The sequence below is a fragment of the Hippopotamus amphibius genome, chromosome 16, assembly GCF_030028045.1.
Source record: "Hippopotamus amphibius kiboko isolate mHipAmp2 chromosome 16, mHipAmp2.hap2, whole genome shotgun sequence".
Taxonomy (NCBI): Eukaryota; Metazoa; Chordata; class Mammalia; order Artiodactyla; family Hippopotamidae; genus Hippopotamus; species Hippopotamus amphibius.
Window position 1 is genome coordinate 11,530,428 of NC_080201.1, and position 23,930 is coordinate 11,554,357.

Sequence of the window (23,930 nt, forward strand, 5' to 3'; positions counted from 1 at the left end):
GACCTAATCAGGGAAGCCCTTCAAAAAGTCTTAAAGGTCAAAGACACAAAGAAGTTGAAGAGGACATGAAACATGAGTAACTGTTCCCACTGCTCTGGTAGGGGAAAGCTGTGTTTTCTTACCATACAGTGGTCCCCAGAAGCTAAGAACAACCCCAGAATCACATCAAGCATGAAACTGAGGGCCTCAGCGGCTAATTCTACTAATAAGCATGGGAGTTTGGAGAGGACTCCAAGCCTTCGATGAGACCACAGGATGCATCCTTGGTCTCTTTTAAAAATTACTGCAACCCTGCCAGCATCCTGAAAACATTCCTTTGTAACTAAACCAAATGCTGGTAATTCATTTACTTCTTCTACTCTGTTTATGAGTACACATATTATTTGCAAATACTACTTTTTAAATTGTTAATTTTATCTTAGATATATGCACTATGTCTTGAATTAGAGCATAAATTATTTAAAAACAGAAAACACATTTCAATTTTTGCATATCCCACCATGATTTACTTTTGGCCTCAAGACACAACTTCTTAAAAAAAAAATCTCTGAATATTTGTCATTTGACTTTAGTACTTAAAATAATTAGCTTAAAATAATCCTTAGAACTTTACTATGATGATGGTATTACAAGTGGCTATGATACTCATGCTGCTTTTCAAAACTACCATGCTTAAAAACTGATTATTCCCATAATAAAAGATAAACCCAAGAGTCCCATTCAAAATTTTTCTCTTTTTTTATGCTAATTTTTCATATACTTCTACTCTCACTTCTCTGGAATCTGAAAGAATGGTGTATAGTTTTTGTTTTCAGGTGAATAAGTTATCATTTTCATGTTAATTCCTACAAAATGCTCTTGAGTTGACCAAGTATTTGTTACCTATTCACATCATCACCACTCCAACATAAAAGACATCCTCTCCTCGACCCATCACTTAGATACTTTCCTGACATGTCATTGCATCTAATCTACTGCAAAGTGACTTTACATGTAGGAACTAAGGCATTAATAGGATGAACTGATCCATGCCACTGTACCAAGGATATCTTAACTGGAGCCCTCTAGAGAAAAATGCTAATAACGATAATAGTTCCCCGTATTGCATACTGTGTCTTAGCCACGTTAAAGCCTTACAACAACCCTGTAAGGAAGATATTATCTCCATCTTCTAGACTGGGAATTGAAGGTCAGAGCATGTAAATTTCTAGCTGAAGACTTTGGGCTTTTTTTTCTTCTATTCAACATCTTTACTTTAATGACTATCTTACGCTACCAGCACAACTCTCCCACTTTATTGCCTGAACTTTCAAAGTTATTTGAACAAGCACATTGAGTACATTATTCTACTCTGACATGATGAGGAAAAGGCAAAGTTCTGTATACAGTAGACAACAATGAAACATACTCTCCGTAGTGAAATTTCTTTAAATGCATCTTTGATATGACAGATATCACCTTCAAAGTACTGGCTAATCTAATTTTTTGAATATAAAACACTCTAAAAATGAATTTAAAAATCTCTACCATGTCCTAGAGAACACTGAGTCACAATCAGGAAAGATGAATCAGTATAGTACAAACTTCACTTGAATATCATATCTGCCCTACCTACTCCTACCCAATCCATAATCAGTATTAAAAGCCCACCACAAACACTCCTTTGTTTGATAAGAGAAAGCCTGAAGGTCTGCGTATCAGGAAGACGTCCCCATTGATGGAAGTGTGATCCTGGAGACGGTTTACAAGCCAGTTGGCCGATATCCCTACAGACAACTGGGCCCTAGGAGAGCAAATGGCTGCAGCCACCTCATTACCTCCAGGATGTGGTCACGCCACTTACTGGTTTTCTGCCTTAATTTCAGATTCTAATGAATTTCTCCACTTGGTTGGATGCTAGAACTGAGGCTCTGGCTGCTTCCCAGCACTGCCTCGCCTGCTACCCCCCACACACTTGAATGGTGTAATCTAACAATCTAATCACCGTGCATGAAACCTGGAGCGTTCATTCTAAATTCATTTTCAATTCTACTTGCCCCCATCGCATCGACCCCTCATATGAATGCTCCAGGACTATTACCTTTTGATGATTACATTTTGGGTAAACTAGCAGTTCTATTCAAGTTCACTGCTCTGTGCCACTGCTGAGACTGTCAGCTTGGAATGGCCTCTGTACAAGGAGCCATTAGTTGACCTCCTTGGGCTCAAGTGTCTTCCTTGTTCTCCTGGCACCCTGTGTAAGGCTCTTGCACAGTAATTAAAATAACACATTGAAATTCTGTGTTCACACATCTCCAGTCCCCGTCTACATGCTCAGCCCCACCGTGTAGCTGAAAAGGTTCCACCTTTCTGGCTGTGACAGTAAAACGAAAGGGGTGGAGGTAGAGATGCTGAAGAAGGAAGAACCAGTAATTTGTGACCGCTGGAATAGATGGGTGAAGGTAGCAGAGAAATAAAAGTGTCTTGTACGGTTTCTGACTATGGGTTGTCAGGAAAAGACAACTCATTTGATCTAAGGAGGAGACAGAAGGGCAGATGTGATCTCTGGCGTCTAGGTCAGTATCTGATTTATCAGGTCTCGTGTAGTATAAATAATATTTTAAAAAGAAATATTTAAAACAGGATTTTTTTTATGTTGCAAATGCCGAACAAAATCAGAAATGGCAAGTTTTTTGGAGTCTTTGAATAAAGGGATCTGAAAACAGCATGCTGGAGGATTACATATGACCATTAGCAGAGTGAAAAATTTCTATCGTTTGTCTGTCTGTCTGTCTATCTATCTATCTACCTATCTCTTGTAAATTTCTCAGCTTCATTTTGTTTAGTAAACGTTCACAAATTTAAGGGATAAAAACCAATTATTTCATAGCCTGAGAATATGGATTTCAATTAACTTGGGAGAAGTTTAAGTGATAGATTGGAATCAAGATTTTCCTGTAAAATCAGTCTCATTCTTCAGTACTAAGGATTTAATTTCCATTGTAAAATAACTCATAATATGCACATCTGGAAGAACAGGTCTTTTTTTCTTTTTAAAGTTTCAACATAATAAATGAAATATACTACTGTGGTTGAGTAAAAATAAATATAAATAATCATCTTTTATTATAATTCATTCAATATCTCAAGTTCTTTGCAAGGTAGAACACTAACACGGGTAGGGCACATTCCTATCTCTTAGAATTTAAATATATGTTTGCTGGTTTTAAGCAAAATTTAAATTAAATAACAGTGTATTACAAATGCGGGAATGTAAGTGGCCGGGAAGAGTTAGCTCAATGATTATCATCAATTTAAATAGTTTGTTAAAGACCAGCTGCTGATTTTGTTGTGCTTGTGCAAAAGCACAAAATTCTGATGTTCAAAATACTAAAATATTTTTTTAAAAAGAGCTTTTCTTATTATTTTTCATAAATCCTCTGAGTTCACTTATAAATTAGAAAAGGTTATTTCTGGGTTTTTCTTCATAGCTAGATATGTCCAGGGGCATGTTTTAAAAATGTAACAGTTGCCACTGGAGAGCAACTATAAGCCTCAAATGTTTCCTGCCACAGATTTTTAAATCTCACAAGATTGTGTAACCCTGTAAAACACACTGGAGAGTTAAAGCTCTCTAGAGGGACAATTACTTTGGCTCTTCTCAATGCCTGGGGTATCAAAGATGGTCAATAATTCAATAGCATTCACCTATGGCTTCCAGATCCTTACATACAGCAAAAGAAGTGGATTTGAATTTATGAGGCATTTCCAAAAATGGTACAATTAGTACCATTTCTCCCTGTCTCTCTTCTCTCTCTCTCCCATTTTGAGAGCAGAGTTTATACATCTTTATATACTTGTTTTCTAGCACATGCTTCAACATGGAAGTCACCTGGTAAATGTTTGTTCAATTAAGTTGAAGAGAATGTTGTAAAATTTTAATCAACTTTTGCTTTTCTATTTTGTCTAGGTCCTCTTTTTATACATCAAGTGAGAGATACTTCAACCCAGACTGTATTTGTCCTGAAGCCTTTAAACAACCCAACTATAGGAATTCAAACTTTTGTCATAAGAAGCAAATATTGAATCTCTACTTTCTAAGCCATCTGGCTGGGGTGGAGGTAGATATTTGAGTGGAAGACAGGAAAACATCACAGTTATCACTGATGGGGAAGAATAGTCCATGAAACCTTCAATTCAGGATATACTCTTGTTCTTGCCAAAAAATAAGAGATGTCATTAAAATGTAACAATACACGATGCCAGAAAGTACTTTGTACAAGCCTTATTTCAGAAAAGTTTTACTCAATATATCACCATGGTATGGGTCTTTGTAAAATTTTGCATCATACATACCACACACAATCTCAAAAAATTCAAATATGATCCTTTGTAAAGAGGTGGAGAAGAGGATGAAAAAAAAAGAATCAAACATAAAAGAATTAAAATTCCTTATTAGGAAAGAAAGCAGCTACATACAAAAAGCATAGTACACTTTTTGGAATATAAACACAGTTACAGTAAAGCAAAAGCAAAAGCCACTGACTGGAATTGACCACTCCTTGCTCTCATGTATCTCTACATAAATCAGTCATGACGTTCTGTCAGTCTTACATGTTCACATGGAACAAGTCTGTCGCCACCGTCACTGTCTCAGTTATTTTACAGCTCTTATTGCTTCTTCCAGGAATCAATTCACCTCCTAAATATCTGCTTCTGTGTTCCCAAGATAGACTCCATTCCCCTTCCCTCATCATTCCTTCCTTCATATTGCCAAGAGTATTAACTTCACAAAATGCAAATCTAATCAATGTCACACACAGGTGTACATGTAACACTTCTAAGTATAAGGTGAGCCCCTAGAGAATACTTAGGTTTTTACATAAAAGACTCATGAACTGGGATGCTTCATGACTATTTCTTTAGTTTTATCTGCTGCCGGTCCTCACTTTCCTTCTGGACCAATGCACTTGCAGTACATTCTAATGCTCCACGCTCTGTGAGGCTCCTTTGAACTGGAATGTGCTTCCCCCTATTTTCCCCTCTTGGCTCTTCTATTTGTCCAAGAAATAGCTTTCTCTGATGTTCTGCCTCTAACCAGTCCAAATGCCTTGTACCCCTCTCTCTCATCATGCCTATCACACCATGCTGTGCATTTCTGCCAGAAAGTGGCAATGTTGAGCTTTAAGCCCAGGGTGGGCTGGTTAAGAGTTAGCCAAAACAGCAACTGAGCACCTTGCCTGTAATAGAACTAGTCACCTTGTAAGCACCCTGAATAGCACTGTACATTTTCTTGGAAGAAAATCAAAACCTTAGGCATAAAATATGATCTCAAAAGGATTTATGTATCCAGTAGTCAACTTCCATTCTCAATTGTTAGCAAGAAGTTACTGATTCTAATCACTTTAACATTTCAAAACCACTGATGCTGAAGACATGTGTAATGATAGGTAGCACACTGTAGAGGCTGACTAAATATCTGTTGAGTGAAGAAATGAATAAAGTGAGCAGAATAAGGTAAAACCCCAAGAAGCCTCAAAAATCATAAGAGTAAGGAACACTTTAATAGAATGTATGAACAATCACCCCACCCACTGAAAAGTAATTGTTTGTGTGAAACCCAATACATCCAGGCAATGCAAACATTATTTCACTAAGAATTTGTATAATATTCTTATCTAGTATTTCTTTCTTTCTTAGGCATAATTCTCTAAATCATCAGTGCAAACTGAAAAATAACCAGAGTCCCAAAGAGCACTATTACAGGGTTCATTTAATATAAAGCATATTCACCCAGTGTAATTCATGGGAATAAATTTCCAAACTCACAGTCAGTGAAAAATACAAGAACTCATCTTATATCAACTCTAGTAATATTACTGGTCACATACTGATTTTTAAAGGAAATGAGAGGGAACACATAGGTCACCAAATAAATCAGAATGGCATTATATCAGGAATCTAGATTAAAGCCAAGTGTGTATCACAGCCTGCCTTTCGTTTGACGTCTTTCTTTCTTCTCCAAGTGGTTCTGGGTCCCTGAGTGGCAGGGATTTATGTTTTTACCCCATTAGCCTGACTAGAACAAAAACTCACGTGTAGTTTTAGAGGTTGAGTGGATGGATGGATAATTTCTTTACCTACTCACCCTCCAAAATATGGAAACTGTAGGATAACTCTGATATTTTTTATATCTCTGATATTTACTGTGCATCACACTGGAAGCTCACATAGAAAATAAGCAGAATCCCTGAAATGACAACTGGTAGACAGACAGGGACTTACTCTGTTTACACCTCTTACTTTGAGAAGAATGTAAGGCTTAAGAAATTCTTGCTGAACGTAAAGAATAAAAACTGATCACAACTTTCAGTCCCAACCCCCCTGTTAAAATGCTAAATTCAGTTCTGGGCATCAGTTGTATCTTTTAATTTAAACAAGCAACAAACAAAACAATGCATTTGAGAAGATGAAATAAATCTCAATTCTTGGATTAGCCATTTGCTTGTGGTATTTCCCCTAGTATTTGCCTAGCAGATGAAATGTGTGATTAACTACATTCATTTTCAACAATATCCAATTAGTTCCAAGTAAATAGCCATAAAACTATGAAGATATGTACTTTGTGAAAGGTTTCCTTAAGTACAGAGTCACAGAAGTCCACCTAAAAAGTAGATTGTACAAATTAAGAAGAAATTCACTTTAGAATCAATTAATTAATGCTCTAGGAAATCATTTTTCCTTAATATTTTTTACTTGTGTGACTGGGAAGATAGAACAAGAATTAGAAAGCATTCAGTACAGTTGTATCTAGAACTAGAAAGCTCATCAATGTTGTCATAGCAAAGATAATATTAAAATGATGAACTCTTTGCTTTGTTTGATAGAGCAAATTTTTAAAGGTATAGTGTATTGCTTGTGGAGAGTAAGGAGGAAATATCAGAGAGAGCCAGGCTAGATGAATAGGGGTCAACAGTCAAAGAAAGAGTGAAACACACAGTGCCCTGAATGTCTCTGATATTTTTCATTTTTCAGAAAGAGATTGGGATTAATGAACACCATTCAAAGGCATATCAGATAGTTCACAGAATCATATCGACTCTGGGAGACTGGCTCAAGGGGTATTGGTCCTGGTGTAGCCGTGGAAACAAGTTCTCATTCAAAACTGTAAATATTAAGTTTTTCTTTTTTCACTGTATTTCACATTTTCACTATATTTCACTCTTAATTAAATACAGGTTACTTTTCCTGATTAAGGAGGAAATAAAAGTATGGAGGAATACTAATCTGTTTCCTTGAGATGTTGAAATTTTTCTCAAAAAGATGGAAGAAATTATAAATTTTTTAAAAACGAAGACAAAACTCAAAGACGCCAGAAGGAAATCAAAATCAGTACCAAGGGAGGAGTGATATGGCAGCTAAGAGGTTCTTCCCATAAATAGTGACTCATGCCTTCTGGAGAAGACACTAGGTTCATGGTTATAACTGAAAACCTGCACTCGCAGCAGCCCATCAGAGGCCACGGGCATCGAGCCCCTGAGAGGGACACATGTAGGGATGATTGGTGACGCTGCTGAGGGCTGTAGAGACGAGACAGCTGTGTGTATAACTGACAAGACCAATTGATGAGTGAGCAGGTTTCCTGGAGGGTGACAGATGTGCTTCTGCGATCTGTCAAGTGTGGTAATCTCTACCCACCACCTCTGATTCATGTTTGAACAAATGATACTGCTGGAAGAGACACAGAACCGTCTTTAAGTGTTATAAATTCTTGAGCAGCAAAGGGAAGGGTGTAAGACAGCTATTGCTTTAAATTTCTCCTGCCAAAATAAATTCAGATTTTCGCTAAAGTGGGGCAAAGACATTGAACACTTCATGACATTGACATTTGTAAATGGCTTACGATACTGTGATCTTAGAGAATTACAGGAATCTTAAGATAGCCATACACTACTAGAAGCAGACACTGGTAGACTTAGAAAATTTAAAAATAAATCAACGAACAACCAATTGGTTCTTAATGTTTAAATAAGAGCACATCCACTTGATAAGTTACGAAGAACCATTTCAAAAGACAAAGAATATTTAGCCACAAGAGAAATGCACTGGAGAGGATGGAAAAACATGCATAAGAGAAAACACTGGTGTGAACAGATGCTATGTTAAGATTGAGTGAAACAATGTATGGCAAACATCTGTCCCAGTTCTCAATACTAGGAGGGCATTCTAACAAATTTTAAATTAGACAAATTTTAAATTGAATTTAAAGAAGTTATTAGAATTTTGATTGTTCATTTGTTTTACTTATGTTTTGTTTGGTTGGTTTTGGCTTTACAAAGAAGGCATCCCAGGGAAAAAAGGGAGAATCTGTGTACTCTGGGTTTTACAGATTACAAATGGAAAAGTGCCAGAGGAAACAAACTGCAAAATCAACTTTTGAGAAGGGGACATGCGAAACACAGGGAGCAAATCACAACACAACTGGAGCTCAGTAACATAAAGGAGACAAGAATTTGGAGGAGGCTACGTTAATATTTGTGATAACAGCTGTGCAAGTGTAGGTGCTAGAGAGGCGATTTTAATAAATGGCAGTAAATTATCATCTATCTCTAAGACTTGCTAGAAGGAGTATTTAGAACAGAATCATGCACTCAAAGGGAAGGACTTGCTTCAAAGATACAAAGCTGCTGTGACGTGATGGGAAGGCTTTTTTTTTTTTTAAATCATTATAATGCATTCCTACATGGGATATCAGAAACTCTCAGGTAGAGGCAATTAGAGAGCACAAGGAAAGAGAGAATGGTCAGGGAGTGGCAGCACCTGTGGTAACCAGGCAGTGGGAGCTAGTGGATGAGCTCACTGCGTGTGAACCCAGCAATGCCACTGAGGAAGGGTTCGATTGGAAGACAACTTAAAAAAAATTGTAAGATGACTTCAGTCACTTGATAGGTTTCAATAGATCAAAGCAATATATGTCTCAGATACCAAGAAAAGATACATTTTATTCAGGCAGTTGAAACAGAGAGAGCACTTATTATGGACTGAATTATGTACTGGTCTAAAATTCATACACTGAAGCCTTAACCCACCATGTGACTGTATTCGGAGATAGGGCCTTTCAGGAGGTAATACAGGTTAAATGAGATCGTAAGGGTGGGACCCTAGTGGAAAAGGGCTGGTAGCCTCATAAGAAGAGGAAGAGGCAGAGAGCTCGCTCTCTCACTGATCACACACAGAGGAAAGGCCACGTGAGGACACAGTGAGAAGGTGGCCATCTACAAGCCAGGAAGTGAGGTGTCACCTGATCTTTCATTTCCAGCCTCTAGAACTTCAAGAAAATAAATTTCTGTTGTTTAAGCTACCTAGTCGGTGGTATTTTGTTATGCAACCCTACAGACTAATGCAGCACCCAAAGGGAGCCTATCACTTAACATGGGGAAGGAGAGGGGTTTTACAGAGGAAAGAAAGAAAATTGCAGAGTCCCTTGGTCAGGCAGTGTTGCAATCTTGCAGAAAGGAGCTGGTTTTTCTTTGTGATTTGAGTTGTTTCAGCCCCTTAGAACCTGTTCCTGGAACTACTGACTCAAAGAATGAATTGAGACAGAACGGATACATCCTTGGATATCAGGAAGCAAGGGTAGGGGGTTGTCGGTGTAATTCAGAGGAGAAAAATTTACACTTATATTTACATGGGGTGATGTTTGATACTTTACTGCAACTAGTAAGGAAGAGCGCGTTGATAAAATGCAAGTGACAGAATCCTTGGAAGAAAACAAGCACATCACCTTACAATTTACAGAGAGGGAACCCTGAGAAGAGGCAAGTGTGGGTTCTAGTACTCGGGGGAAGAGATTTCAAAGGTTCACGGAGAAGATGACTGTATTCCATTTCAAAGAGCAATGGATTTGGAGTCATTAAAGTTGGGATCAAGTCCCATCTCTATCCTTCCTTACTCAGCGGCTTTGGAAATACCTCCTAAATTTCAATTTCCTAGTTTGTAAAATAGTGATAATAATGCCTGCCTCCCAGGCCCGTGAGGTATACTCCACTACCTTAGAGTCCTCAGAGCCTAATGCAAAAGGGATATTTGTCAGTATTAATGATAACATATGTCAATGTATGGAAAGCTACGAACTACAAAATAATGGCAATGAAAGTCCCAAATGTATACTGCAAGGAAGAAGAAACATGAGAGGAATCTTTAAAAAGTGGTGATGTTTTACAAGAAAATAATTTTTTTAAATGTATGCAATTAAAAGAGGAAAATACAAGTTCAGAACACATTAATGCTTGTCAAAATTACTAAAGGCAATGAAAAGAGCAAAGAAGCCGCAGGTACAGTCTTTATAAAGTTAATGATGAAATGAAAAAAAAAAATTTATTTTTCTTCTACCCTCCAGTAAAGGAGAAAAATCTTCAAATGGGAAAATGTAAAATAAAGATATTGAAGTGCAAGATAGATGGAGTTGAAATTTTCTTCCCAAAATGTGGCAAAAACTTTGTAGTAAACTTTCCAAATTGAAGGCAGTGACCTGGGAGGTGCTACAGAGATGGAGAGGCACAGTGATGACCTGGAAGAAGGAAGATGCTGTTCCAACTTTATACTTCTGATATATTTTTTGTCTGCCTATGCAGTGAATGTCCTCAATCCAAAAATGATCTGATATAGTGGCCTATCAAATGACATTTGCTATAAATAAAAAAGGAAGCAGAAAGAGCAACATATTTTCTAAAAAATCAGATTTGATACTCTATGATCAGGAATGGGTGAACACTCAAGGTTCTACTGCACTTCTGTTAGAAGAATGGAAAGAGGTGAGGTGGTTTGATCAGGTAAGACTCCACAGAGGAAGTAGGTGAGGCTTGCTTTCAGTAGAAGTTTTCTAGGAGGATTCAGAGGGAGTGATTGAGGGCAATCAGGCAATGGCAACAGCAGCTGTAAAGACCAGGGGACAGAGGCTAGAGGACACCTGGGGGGCAGGATTGGGAGAGAGAGAGTGCAGTTAAGACAGACAGAAGGGGAAAGATCAGCAAATACAGGGGAGGAAGATACTTGCTATAATAGTAAGTTTGAATTTAATGTTAAAACCACCTAACAATGAAATACAGCTATGGGACAAGACTTCCTTTCTTTTTTGATGAAAACCTTAAACATTGATTAAAAACATCAATGCTTTTTTATGGCAGACTTACCTAAAAATGATATATGTGTAGTATTTAAAAATATTGCATGAGTCACAGGAAGTAGTGAGGGAAGAAGGGGACAGCTGCCTCGCCAGTTCTATCAGCCAAATCAACCCTGGCAATTGTGAAGATGACAGATGCCTCAGCCAGATCATCCTCACATCCAGGAAAGTGATCAGGGAAGGCTCAATTTTGCTAACTCAGAAAATGAGGGCACTGCTGGCATCTTCTCTAGAGAATGTTTCAGTGATTAATGACACTAGATACATTCTTTTCATACTAATCTATTTCATGTTGCAATTATGCATATATTTATATATATATATATATGGAGAGAGAGAGAAGGCAGGCACATATCAAGGCTTTTAAGAGATGAATATGGTCATTTACAAGGCCACACCAGCAAATGACTCAGTTTTATGCATCAAGCACAGCAAATTATTGTGATTATAATTTTATTCTTAGTACTCAAATTTCTACATATTTTTTGATATCCTCCTTTTTCCATTTCTCTAGTAGACATTTGACTATGAAATATTTTATTTTATCATATTCCATTTTATGATTAGATCCTAGGTTGCTATGAATTTAAGAAAACAAAAGTTATCTTCAGTGTTTGCTCTTTGCTTTCTTAAATGTATCCTAGTTGTTTTCCCAAATTTTCTCTCTTTGTATGTTTTAGGAAGGAGTACACATCTTATGATACTTAAGAAGTTGTGTTATGACATTTTACAGGCGCATGACATTTTCTTAACAGGATTATAATACAGGCTCATGTTAAAGTACAACAGTTCAAATAAACACAGAAATCATACACGCAATGGAACAAAAGAGCCTAATTGAGCAGCTTTATAACCTTGCACAGAATTCCCTCACCACCACTTTAGATAGAATTGCTTTTATTTTAGCAATGTTCTCTTAATTAAGTCCTAAACATCTAAAACATGGCAAATGTAAATATGTATTATAAATCCTTAATTATGAGGATCGCTAAGCATTTATGCAGCTTTCTGCCTTGCAGATAGATTCTTTTTGTTTAAAATCAGCCAAAATTGAGAGATAAAAGTGAATGATGTGAAAAATGCAAAACTTTGTTTAGAACGCCCTTCTCCTGGTGCCAGTATCACTTTACCACATTGTCTTCCAGAGTTAAATTACGTTTCAATTTTATTACTTTACCACATTGTCTTGGAGAGTTAAATTATGTTTCAATTTATCTAGTGGCTTTCAAGTCAAAACCTCTCCTGCCATTTTCCACCTTCATTGCCATATTCAGAAAGACTAGCACCCTGAGACTGACTAGAAACTGAGTGAAGTCTTGGGGATACTGAGGCATAGCCTAGAAAATAAAGCACTTTGGAATCAGAAAAGGGCAACAGTGTCCCTCTGCTTCGGATGAGTTTAAACTGGATCCAAAAAGTCCTCTTGCTATTTCTTAATCCCACATGCTGTTTTAAAACTATACAGGAGACTATTCTGGTATAGTAGCAATAAAATAAAAATCTTATTATATATCCCAACAATACTTAATTGAAAATGTGCCACCTAGGGGAATGTTTTCCATTTCTCTGCCAACATGGCCTGTTTCCCAATCCCTACACACAATATCTTCCAACATATGCACGCGCGCGGGCACACACACACACACACACACACACAATTTCATCTCAGCAATTCATTTCCCTCACAGACCACTTTGCGTTTACTTCCTTCCTTCTGTTTGGTTATCTACTGATAAACATATCTTAAAAGACAAACATATCAATATCTTTGAAAACTAAAGACAAGTGTTGAAGATCTAAATACACATTCAATCTTTTAGAACAAAGCTGATAGTCCAGAGAGAAACTGAACTTTCTCAAATTTTCTCAAAAATCTCTCTTTTGGGTGGGATACACAAAGGTAATTGGTTTACATTAACAGGAAAATGGTGGTGCTCTCAGCTATGGGCCACAGGGTCAAATGTCTGTTCACTGCCATCCAAGCACCTACTAATCCAAGGCTTGTAACCAATTCCTAGGAGAGTTTATCAATGCCCTTCAACGGACATTCAAAAAACAAATTCTTTATAGGTTGTAACTTCAGAGGAAGTCTGAAGTAAACAAAATTACAGGTTGTACTTGTCTTAAAATGACACGATAAATGTAATTTAGGAAAGCAATTGAATTTATATATTCACATGCTGTTTCTGAACTAATATCAACCTGTGACCTCACTTGTAAGTACCATAATTGCCAGTAAGGGGAAAATATGGCTACAGAAACAAATATGTCTTTTACAATTTAGAAACATATAACATTCAGAGCACTGCCAAGTAATAAGAGGTACTTAATAACAAAAAGTAATTAGAGCTGTAGGCCAACGGATACATATCACACCCTTATTTTCCTTTGTGATTTAAAAACCTTAGAGGTACATTTCTTCACTGCTCTGTTAAATACTTGTATCATAAAAAAATTTTATAGTTACTAATTTTAACCTACTTAAAATGTCAAATGTTTTCAGGCTTCACTCACTTTTCCAATTATTACACTGGAATGACTCATTAACTGTAACATAAACAGGCTCATTTTTACCTCCTGTTATGCTATTTCTCTGGTTTTATGACCAGAGTACCACTTTTCCATGAACCATGACGAAAATGTATTGGGAGGAAGAAAAAAATGAAACACATACTCTTCCTCTTCCAAATACCAACTTACCTCAGAAGAACAGAGGTAATAATGACAATTCGTTATGTATTTTTCATGTACATTCTTTACCACTAAGTAATACTGTAGTTCCAGGTACCATGCATGGGAATACCTTGGCAAAAGACATTCTGGCAAAAACTTCATCCTCTGAAAGTCAACTGGGAAACAAAAATATCTTTACTTGTGCAGTAGCATATCAGATATGGTGTTTACCAACACGAAGTCACCAAGACCCTAGAGTGATCAGCACCATGGAAGGTCTAAATTCACAGATTATAAACAGGAAATGATAGTTCTAGGAATCAAATAAATAAACAAACACGTGTATACATACATGCCTAACTGAAGCACACAGCCAGACAATGACAGCCTTAGAATTCACTGAAGAAATTTAAATGTTGAAATCTCAGACATCAAAGTTTCCCCCCAAAAGAAACTAAGAAGATAATCCAATGGCCAATGACATCTTGGTTATTTAGAAATGCATTTATTGTAACTTAGTCTTACGGGTAAACTATCCATTATTTCTCAAGAAATTTTAACTTAAAAAAAAACACAAAGACTTCAAATTACAATATTAATATTGTGAGTGAATTATTCATTTAAGTATATTCAGTTAATTGAGGCTTTTTGATGAGTTCATTCTTCTTTCAAGGACTTCCAGTGATAAAAACAAGTTCTTCTAAAGCTCCCTAATTTTTTGTCTGCATTTAGTTTGGGGCATTTATTTCTTTTTCTGAGATTTTTCTTTTTAAAGGGACCCAAATCAAACTGACCTTAGCATGTGATGCTACAGTTCAAGACATGTTTTTAAAGTTCTGTTTGTTAAAGAGTATTTCTAAAAGTTCCCACCTGAAATACCCATTAAAACAACAATCCACATATTCTATGAGGATTTACCCCCCACCACCAAGAACACAGCTCAGTTCACCTCATGATTGTGGTTAAACCATGAAACATCTCCTATGTTAAGCACATATTCCATGATGGAATATCCTATCCTTCCTTATCATACTGGTGAACTTGAAACACTGCAATAATTCTAAATAAATCCTAAACAAGTTACTGAGACCAAGATTTCTGAATTGATAAAAATGAAAAAATAATTAAGCTAAGCAATAATGGAAACACCAGGCCACTGAAAAAATCAAAGTCTGCGTTATTTAATTTCACCAGAAACATTCACCTAGCAATCTGAATATGCACATCTGGGATTTATGTAACAATGCTGGATAAATTTTTATTATTCTTCCTACCGTTTTCAGGGGCTGCGTCATTCAATAAACTTTCAGTCACGATGGAGGAAAGGCAAAGATTTTTTTTAAAGGACAGAGAAGGACTTCTTAAATAACCTGACTAAGCAGTCATATGATTCACAAGTTGACAACATTAAGGCCCCAATATGATTTATCTAAGGTAAAGGAGATTCGGATTCTAAATACAGTATCAAGTTGTGAAAAAGAGGTGTTTGCAAAGCAAGACTGATATTCTATTGTAAAAAAGTTCAGAACCGCGTAATGCGAGCGTCACTATCCTTTATCATCTATTTACCATGGAGAGTCATGAATCCCATCATCATTCTTGTCAATGCCCAGAATAAGTAACATTAAGTAAGCTCTGTGAGACTGTCCCAGGCTGTCTTTGATCTGGAAATTGGCCTTTTGATAAGACAGAAATCTTCATTAGCATGGAATCATTATAAACAGTATTATGAAAAATAAATTATTTTAACACGTGGCCATTTATTCTGGGGAAAAAATGCTACAACGAAATTTCAAGGAAAAGAATTTTTGAAATATTATACCCTATCATATTTTTTAACTTAAACTTTTAAAAATCACTGTAGTAAACAGTGTAATGTAAATAAAATGAGGGCACTCATCAGTTCTTAGAAATGAAAATTAAATATAATTCCAAATGGACAAGGCATTTACATAAAAATTAATTATCTTAGCATGAGCAGGTGAAAGGCACCTGCTTAATTATTATGAATTCTCAGTGGGTAGTGCTTAAATGAAAATCTGTTTCTCAATTTATTCTAGAAAGTTTGCCAATTTCAGAATTTTTAGGAAGCTGCTACTGTAAAAGTCATAAGGACAAGAACACTCTTCCAGTAAGATGATTTACTTCATACAATCAATGATTTCAAATGCAAGTTCCTGATTAGTATGGAGTGGAATATTTTACACTCATGAAAGTATAAAATAACAAAAGAATTTTCATTCAAAATATCTAAGCTGCAATTACTTATACACTTTGCTGAACTTCTTATACTAATGGGATTACTTGAGATTGAAAGTGCCTCTTTAGCAGCCTAAACTACTGAAACTTTGCAAATAGTTATAAATAATTCATACACATGGAATAACAAGATTTCTGATGAATAATGTTTTTAAGAAAACACATATGAAGAAGATGCTAAGAAGGCTTCTTCTGTTATAGCTCCTGGCAATTGTAGCATTACCTTCAGCATTTCAATTCTTCAGGAATGTATTTGTATGCTAATTAAGACTAAATTTTATCATAGCAGTATATAATTTATCCACTGTCCAGGTCACATCATTATATATTGTGTATTATTTAAATCAAGGGTCAATGAACTTTTTCTACAAAGAGCTAGAGAGTAAAGAATATTATGTAGGGGACTTCCCTGGTGGCGCAGTGGTTAAGCACCTGCCTGCCAATGTAGGGGACATGGGTTCAAGCCTTAGTCCAGGAAGATCCCACATACCATGGAGCAACTAAGCCCGTGCACCCCAGCTACCGAGTCTGCACTCTAGAGCCCGTGAGCCACAACTACTGAGCCTGTGTGCCAAAACTACTGAATCCCACATGCCTAGAGCCCGTGCTCTGCAACAAGAGAAGCCAACTCACTGAGAAGCCTGCACAGCCCCTGCTCACCACAACTAGAGAAAGCCAGCGCACAGCAACAAAGACCCAACACAGCCAAAAATAAATAAATAAATATTTTTTAAAAAGGAATATTATATAGGTCCTTATATAACAAGAGGGAAATCAACTTTAAGATAATTTTATTGATAAAATTAAAAATATAATAATTTAGTATAAATTTTTGCCAAACAGGTCTATTAAGAGAAGAACGAACAATTAAAATTTGAATTTCATATAATTATTTTATGTTACAAAGAATTCTTTAATTTTTTTCAAACATTTAAAACTGTAGTAAATCAACTAAACTCCAATAAAAATTAAATTTAAAAAATAAGAAAAAAAAGGTAAAAACCATTCTTAGCTCATTGGCTATGACACAAAACAGGCAGTGGGCCAGATTTGACCCATGGGCCATATTTTACCAACCTCTGAACTAAACACTGCATTATCTTACAAGTGACATTATACAATTCTATTAATTTGTTTTCACTGAAAAGGTAAATTAACTCAATCTTGATATAGAAATTGGCTTCCATAAAGGAACTGTTCACATATGATACAAATTCTGAAATTAATTTTAGAAGACATGAAAGTGTTTTTTATTTAGGGTACACACTAGGCATCACATGGAAGTCATGTGTTCAATAGCCTGTTAGCCATGAGCTGTGTTATCTCCATAGCTGGAGGCTGCCTTTATCAGATGTTATCTGGGATGCATACAATCAGGAGAAGGCAGAATGCACCAGACTGATGAAAACAAATCAGTACTGCTGTTAGAAAAGTAAGTCAAAGTTCAGGCTCACCTTTACATCCAGAGGTCAGCTACTTATGTACTGCATCATATAACTGTATTTTATCAGTACTTTACTGTTTATTCTAGTTATTTTTTGCCATGGAAAAGAATTTAGGCGGGGAGGAGGAGGAAAAGATGAAAGTTTCTAGAAAGACATTCAAGGCTGCATTTGAACAATTTGAGAATCTGTCCACTCGCATTTAGGTGGCATCCTAAAGGATGATCATCTACTTGAGTCATTCATTACCTTCATCTTTTGTTAATTTTAACATATTCTTTAGTGCTTCTTTGAGGGGAGATATCAGATACAGCCTTTATTCCAATTAGGCGAAAGAAAGAACACAACAAGAAATTAGTTTCTAATTATGTTATACATAAGCTACTTGGTAAGCATTAAATAGTCTCAGTATACCTGAAGCCAGAGAGCTTCCATCACATGATCAGCAAGAGTAAAAATAAAAGTAAAACTCTTAGTTGCTTTACAAATTATATCTGTTCTTCTTTTACAGTGTCAGACCCTCCTCCAACAATGTCTTAATGCTCAGAAGGAAACTGTGGATTCATAAGATCAACTTAAAAATTAAGAGATGACTCCTTTCTCGGTGCATGTGTTCTGCTAGCAAGTGAAGAAATCAACAACAGCCTGTGCAACTTATCAAAGAGCAAGCCCGTCTAGAAGGATCTGTCTCCAAACTTTCATGAAAGAAACGCTTCAATATAACAAAACCTTGACCAGAGCAAGGAGGAAAGACCTGGGGCTGGTTCGATGCTTTTGAAATGTCAAGTAGGGTACTAGTAGGCAAAGAATGTGGTCCATTGAACGTATTTCATCTTTAGTCAGCAGAGGAGTAAGCAGAGCCACCAAAGATGTGTAAGTACATGCGTCTAGTGTTTTACACATCTTTATATAAATATATACATATGTTCACACACACGCACAAATACATACACATGAACATGTATATTTGTGTGTTTGCACAGAATCCTTCTAATGTAAAGTTACCCTGTTGATTAATTAGATTAACTAACATTCAAATGAAAGTATACCTAATCTAATCTTTGCGCTGTCCCTGGTGTATAGAGTCCCGTCCCATGAAAGCTTTCATACTGGCAGCCTTGGGCAGTCTTGGGCCAACTCAGGGGATAGCAGATTTGCTCCTGGTGAATCAGCTGTAAATAGAGGGAAAATGTCTTTGTACTCACCAGAGAGACTGACCTTTCATTTCTTTTATTTTTATTCAGTTCTCCCTGACTTTAATATCGGTGTTCAAGATTGATTCATGTTTTAATATAAAGTCTTGTCCAAAAGAATTATTGGAGCTATTATAATACTTTAAAAATACTTATGCTCCCAATTCCTCCCACCCCACCTCTTTCCCCCTTGGTATCCATACATGTGTTCTCTACACCTATGTCTCTATTTCTGCTTGGCAAATAAGGTTATGGGATTGACATATATACACTACTGATATTATGTCTATTTTATATAGACAACTGATTGGAACATACTGTAACGCACAGGGAACTCTACTTAATGCACTGTGGTGTCCTAAATGGGAGGGAAATCCAAAAGGGAAGGGATATATACATATATATGTATATATAGCCGATTCATTTTACTGTGCAGTAGAAGCTAACACAACATTGCAAAGCAACTACACTCCAATGAAAATTAATAATAATAATAAACAAAACTTATGCTGGTTGATGGTCCCTTGTCCCTACACTGAATTGCAACCTTGCTGGTAAACATATAGACTTGTTCCTCCAAAAAAGATACAACATATGAAGTACCATGACTTGGTAATAAGTAGACCTTCCTTCCTCTGCTCCCCCTGACCCCCCGGAAAATACTAATGAAATTAAGATTGGGAAATGAATTTTTTCTTTTATATCTACTGCTGCAAATCACATTGTCAATGTGATAGTAACAAGAAATTACTAAGTGCACCTTTAATTACCTGAAGTCATTTAACTGCACTTATGACACTTTAAGAACAGTCAACTCTTAAAATATGTGGTAGCCAAGAATTCCAACTTTAATATTTAAATGTTCCTAATAATTTAAAATGCTATAGGTTCTTTAAGTTAATCAAATGTTTAAAAGAGAATTAAACTACTTCCTGAAGAATAAATCAAGGCTGAAAGAATGCAGAACCAGGACTGAAATTTTAAGTGTCAGGAGAGGCCCAGGCAGAGCTAAGCACCCATGAATACTCTGCTCTCCTCAGATCTTCTCAGCAGTTCATCTTTCCTTTGAAGAAGATATATTACAGAGAAAGCTACTGAATGTTGATCTGCATTTTATTGGACTTCAAGAAAACAAACAAATGTAAACAACTAGTAGCCCAGTCACATTAATCGACTATAAACTCAAACAGGCAGCATACTGGAAAGACAACTAGGCCAGACTTAAGCTCTGCTTTTCTTAAGGGAAAGCTGCTTCACATGATGTGCTTCACATTGTAAGAGTGACCTCTAGTGCTTCCTTTTTTGTTGAACTTCGGTATGAACTGGAGAATGAATTACTTATGCCTTTTCTACAAAACTTTCTCTGTGTGTGTGCATGTGGGTCTGTGTTGTTTGTTTGCTGTAATGCTGGGTCCAAGTTGACTATTACAGCATTCCAAGATTTTGACTAGGTGAAAATTGCGTATTTTATTGACTCATGGGGATTCTTACATCCCCAAATTAAAACAGAAGCTGAAAGACAGTGCAGCATCTAAGTGAAGTTCTCTTCTTTCAGAGAAATAGATGTTCCACACCATTAAGGGAGCTAATACTGAATGGAAGCACGGAATCACAGTGGCCATGCAGTGTAAATGAGCATTTGACTTGTGCCGGTAAGGTCATTTATAATGTTCTTCCTACATCAGGATGCTTTAGTACACTCAAGGGATGTGCCACAGCAAATGCTTGGTCACTGGCTTATTTGTGTCCCCAAACTTAAACCTGCTTGAACAATAACGACATCAATTCCTGAACAGGCCTTATAGCCCTTTCTTGAAAAGCCAATGAGCTTTTCCTTTAAAGTCCAAGAAAGAGAGAAAAAGTTATATTTGCTGAGCTTGTTGCCCATTCATCAAGGAGGGAGTTATTCTTCCATTTAGAGATTTTAGGCCAAATATAACTTTTAAAACTTTTCCTTATCCCTAATAAAAAGAGGATGAAGGGATCTCTACCAAGTTATCTTGGATGATAGTTAAATCAGAAATAAGGTCTTAAAAAATCTTCCCTGAGACCATTAACTCAGAATCAGAATATTCAATCACAAATTTATCAAGTTAAAAATTCAAGAATAATACTTTTGAAAACATCACCTGAATGTATTTTCTTTACGCAAGGTGTAGGAATCAAGGCCCCTCTTTCAGCAGCGCTCAAGTCTCATTCTGGTAGCAGTGAGGGTACAACTCCTAATACTGAGGTTCCCCTCTACCAATTCTGCCCCTGAATTCTGCAGTACATTTCAGTTACTATCCTGGCATCATTTTAAAGATGCAGGCGGTGATCAGTCTGTCAAATTGCAAACTTCAGAAATCTAAGCTAATGCAGCATAATGTAAAGTCTGCCAGTTGTTCTCCTTTTAGACATAACTCCAATAAAATTCAGTAAATCTAAAACAGGGAAGAAACAAAGATATTCACAGGCTATTCCCTGGTTAAGACGCCAATTTAATGTTTTACTAGAACTTGAGCATTCTCAATGAATACACAAAGACCAGAGGATAAGATTCTGCTCAGAGACAAAAAGAGAAATGATACTTTGCATATTCTGACCAGACCAAGAGGAATGACATTTGTAAACCCTGTCACATTTGCAAGATTTTTAAAGTGATGCTTCCTTTATAGCAATAGGCTTGGCAACAATTCCAGCTGCAAATAATAATCATAAAAAACAACAGGATTAAAGTTTTAGAGAGAGGCCCCCTGCAAGTTTTAAATCATTTGCTGTATACTTACAGGAATTTCCAGCTAAAACCCTGTTCCAATTTGGAGTAGATAACAGAAGTAGCGTCTTGAGAACAGCTCCGGTGACAGACCCCATGTTCACATTTATTGGGCTTCCCCAAAAGATCCTGAGTGGCTCTCGGAGCACTCCAGTCCTGTTTTCAGTCTCTCTCCCAGCCTGGGTCTTCAGCACCTCTGGGTCTCTCGATCTCTCCCCCTCCTCCCCTTCCTTCTTTCTCTCCCTCTCTCTCTCTCAACAACTCCCCAACACACACACATACAAACACACAGCACAGCCCTGACTGCTCACTGAAAAGCGCTCAGCATCTTTTCTAACAAGCATCCACACTGCCGAGGCCACGCCCACTCCTCGCAGCCGTGGTCCCAGAAATTGGCAGCAACATCCCTCCTCCAAATTCTCAGCAGTGCTCGGAGCTCCGTCGTGCCTGCGCAGCTGATGAAAGCTGGACCTGGAGGCGCGGCCTGCTGCTCCCGGGCCTCCTCGGGGCTCCCTCCCCTCTCCTCTATTCTTCAATAATCCTTAACCCGTTTCTCCCCTCTGGAGATGTTGGTGGGGGGAGGGGCGAGGCGGTAGAGCCTCCTGCTTTTCTGGAGGTCTTGCCTTCAGCAGAGCCAGTCAACATACTGAGCTAATTTCTGATTATCCGGGAGTGCATCCAGGTAAAATTGCGTTTTGTTTCAAAACAAAAGCATAAAATGAGACAGAAATAACTAAGCAGCATTGGTAAACTGTAGCTAAAACTGTCCTTGGGGAAAATACTTGCATTTGTTTTTCTCTGTTTATATAAAATTATCCTCTTCGGCTATGGTGCCAGGATTTTATTATGGAAATGCCTCACAAGGAAACAGACATTCCTGTTTGGCAGATATTTAAAATCATCTAGTAATAGTCTGCAAGAAATTAACATTTTTTATTTTAGTGCATCAGGAGTACATATCCACAAACTGAATGCTTTCGATAGATCTGTTTTGATGAAAGCATCAGGCTGTGAATACATGGTGGCATTCTACAATCAAATTCTTTAATAATAATTCCCAAAAGGCCCAAAAATAAAAATGATGGGAAACTGAAGACAGGGCCCCCCCCCCCCAAACACACACACATACACACACACACACTCTCTCTCTCTCTCTCTCTCACCAAAGCTCCTAAACAATATAAAGATGTAATTCAAATGGTCTAAAGCAGAGAGGAGTAAAGCTGAATTCAAAAGATCATCAGCTACAGAAAAATTACCCTTCTAATGGCTGATCCATGGATACTGCCAGTTGTTGAACAGAATATTAAAATATTTAAATAATGGAGTTAATGTCACATAATGATGTGTATCACATGGTATCATAGAAGGATAAATAAACTCTTTAAAATAAATGTCAAGATATTTAACTTGGAATGTGCTAAATTTTATTAAAAAATTGGAATACTGAGGTTCTCAAGCACTTCTTGGTGATAACAAATTAGAAGAAACATAAGCATTTAGAAGCAGCAACCTTGCTAGGGAATAAATGAAATAAGGGGAAAATGACAGAAGCATTCTCCTGTATAACCATAAGAGTTAACTCCTGCCTACAAACAAAGCAGAATAGGCATTTTTAATTTTCCTGTTTTGCAGATGAGAAAACAAGAACAGGGAATTTAAATGATTTGAGGAGATCTTAGTAAATAAAGCACTGAGGACTGAACTTTGTTTTTCTGACCCCAGTTTTACTGCTCTCACCCTAGGACTTGCTGATCCTCACATAAGAGTACAGCTCCTTCCTGATCTCTGTCAATGGCTGCAAAAACTTGAAGCCCTTAAAAAAAAAAAAAAAAGCCAGCAGTGGAAAAGAAAGGTCATTGCTTGAGTGTTTACTCCATATTTCTAGGCCTACATCCCTGACTTTGTTCTTTTCAAACACAACATGTTAAGCAAAACCATATATAAAGTGACCATTTCTTGTTAAGCAATTATGAAGGGGATTAAATACTGTTGAACACATATTATATGCCACTTGTTATCTAATTAAATTATTATAGCAATATTTGAGGGAAATATCATTATGCCCATTTAACAGACAAACAGACTGAGCCTCTGTAAAGTTAAGCAGTATGTCCAAAGCGCCACAGTGAGCAGGCTTGTCATTCTGGTCTGCAGAGCTCTGAAAGTATTTCCTTCAGTGACCCCACACAGGGGAACGGGTCTCAGCTCTCCAGAATAGAAAAGTTGTCTTCCTATTAAAACTTTATACTTAATTGTTCCCATAAAATAGAGAATACATTTTAAAAGGATCAGTACACATATCAAAAATGAAAAATAACTGAACCTTTCCTGCCAATAGTGACTTCTTTAGGACAAAGTGTAAATTTTCATAGCAGCCATTAAAGATGGATTTTTCCATATCAATGGGCTATGGTAATAGAATGAGTTGGAGGCTGGCAGTG

At 36.9% G+C, this 23,930-nt stretch overlaps 1 protein-coding gene across 6 annotated transcripts in view; it reads right to left on the minus strand.

Moving 5' to 3' along the window:
• CNTNAP4 (contactin associated protein family member 4) overlaps positions 1-21,599 on the minus strand; it is a 259,940-nt gene extending 238,341 nt beyond the window's left edge. For 5 of the 6 annotated variants that reach the window (XM_057711746.1, XM_057711748.1, XM_057711749.1 and 2 more), the window contains exon 1: positions 21,500-21,584. In XM_057711746.1, the coding sequence (XP_057567729.1) occupies positions 21,500-21,584 (85 nt within the window). Of the gene's footprint in view, positions 1-21,499 lie in introns of all 6 variants that reach the window. The other variant, XM_057711745.1, reaches the window with a different exon arrangement.
• Positions 21,600-23,930: the final 2,331 nt, after the last annotated feature.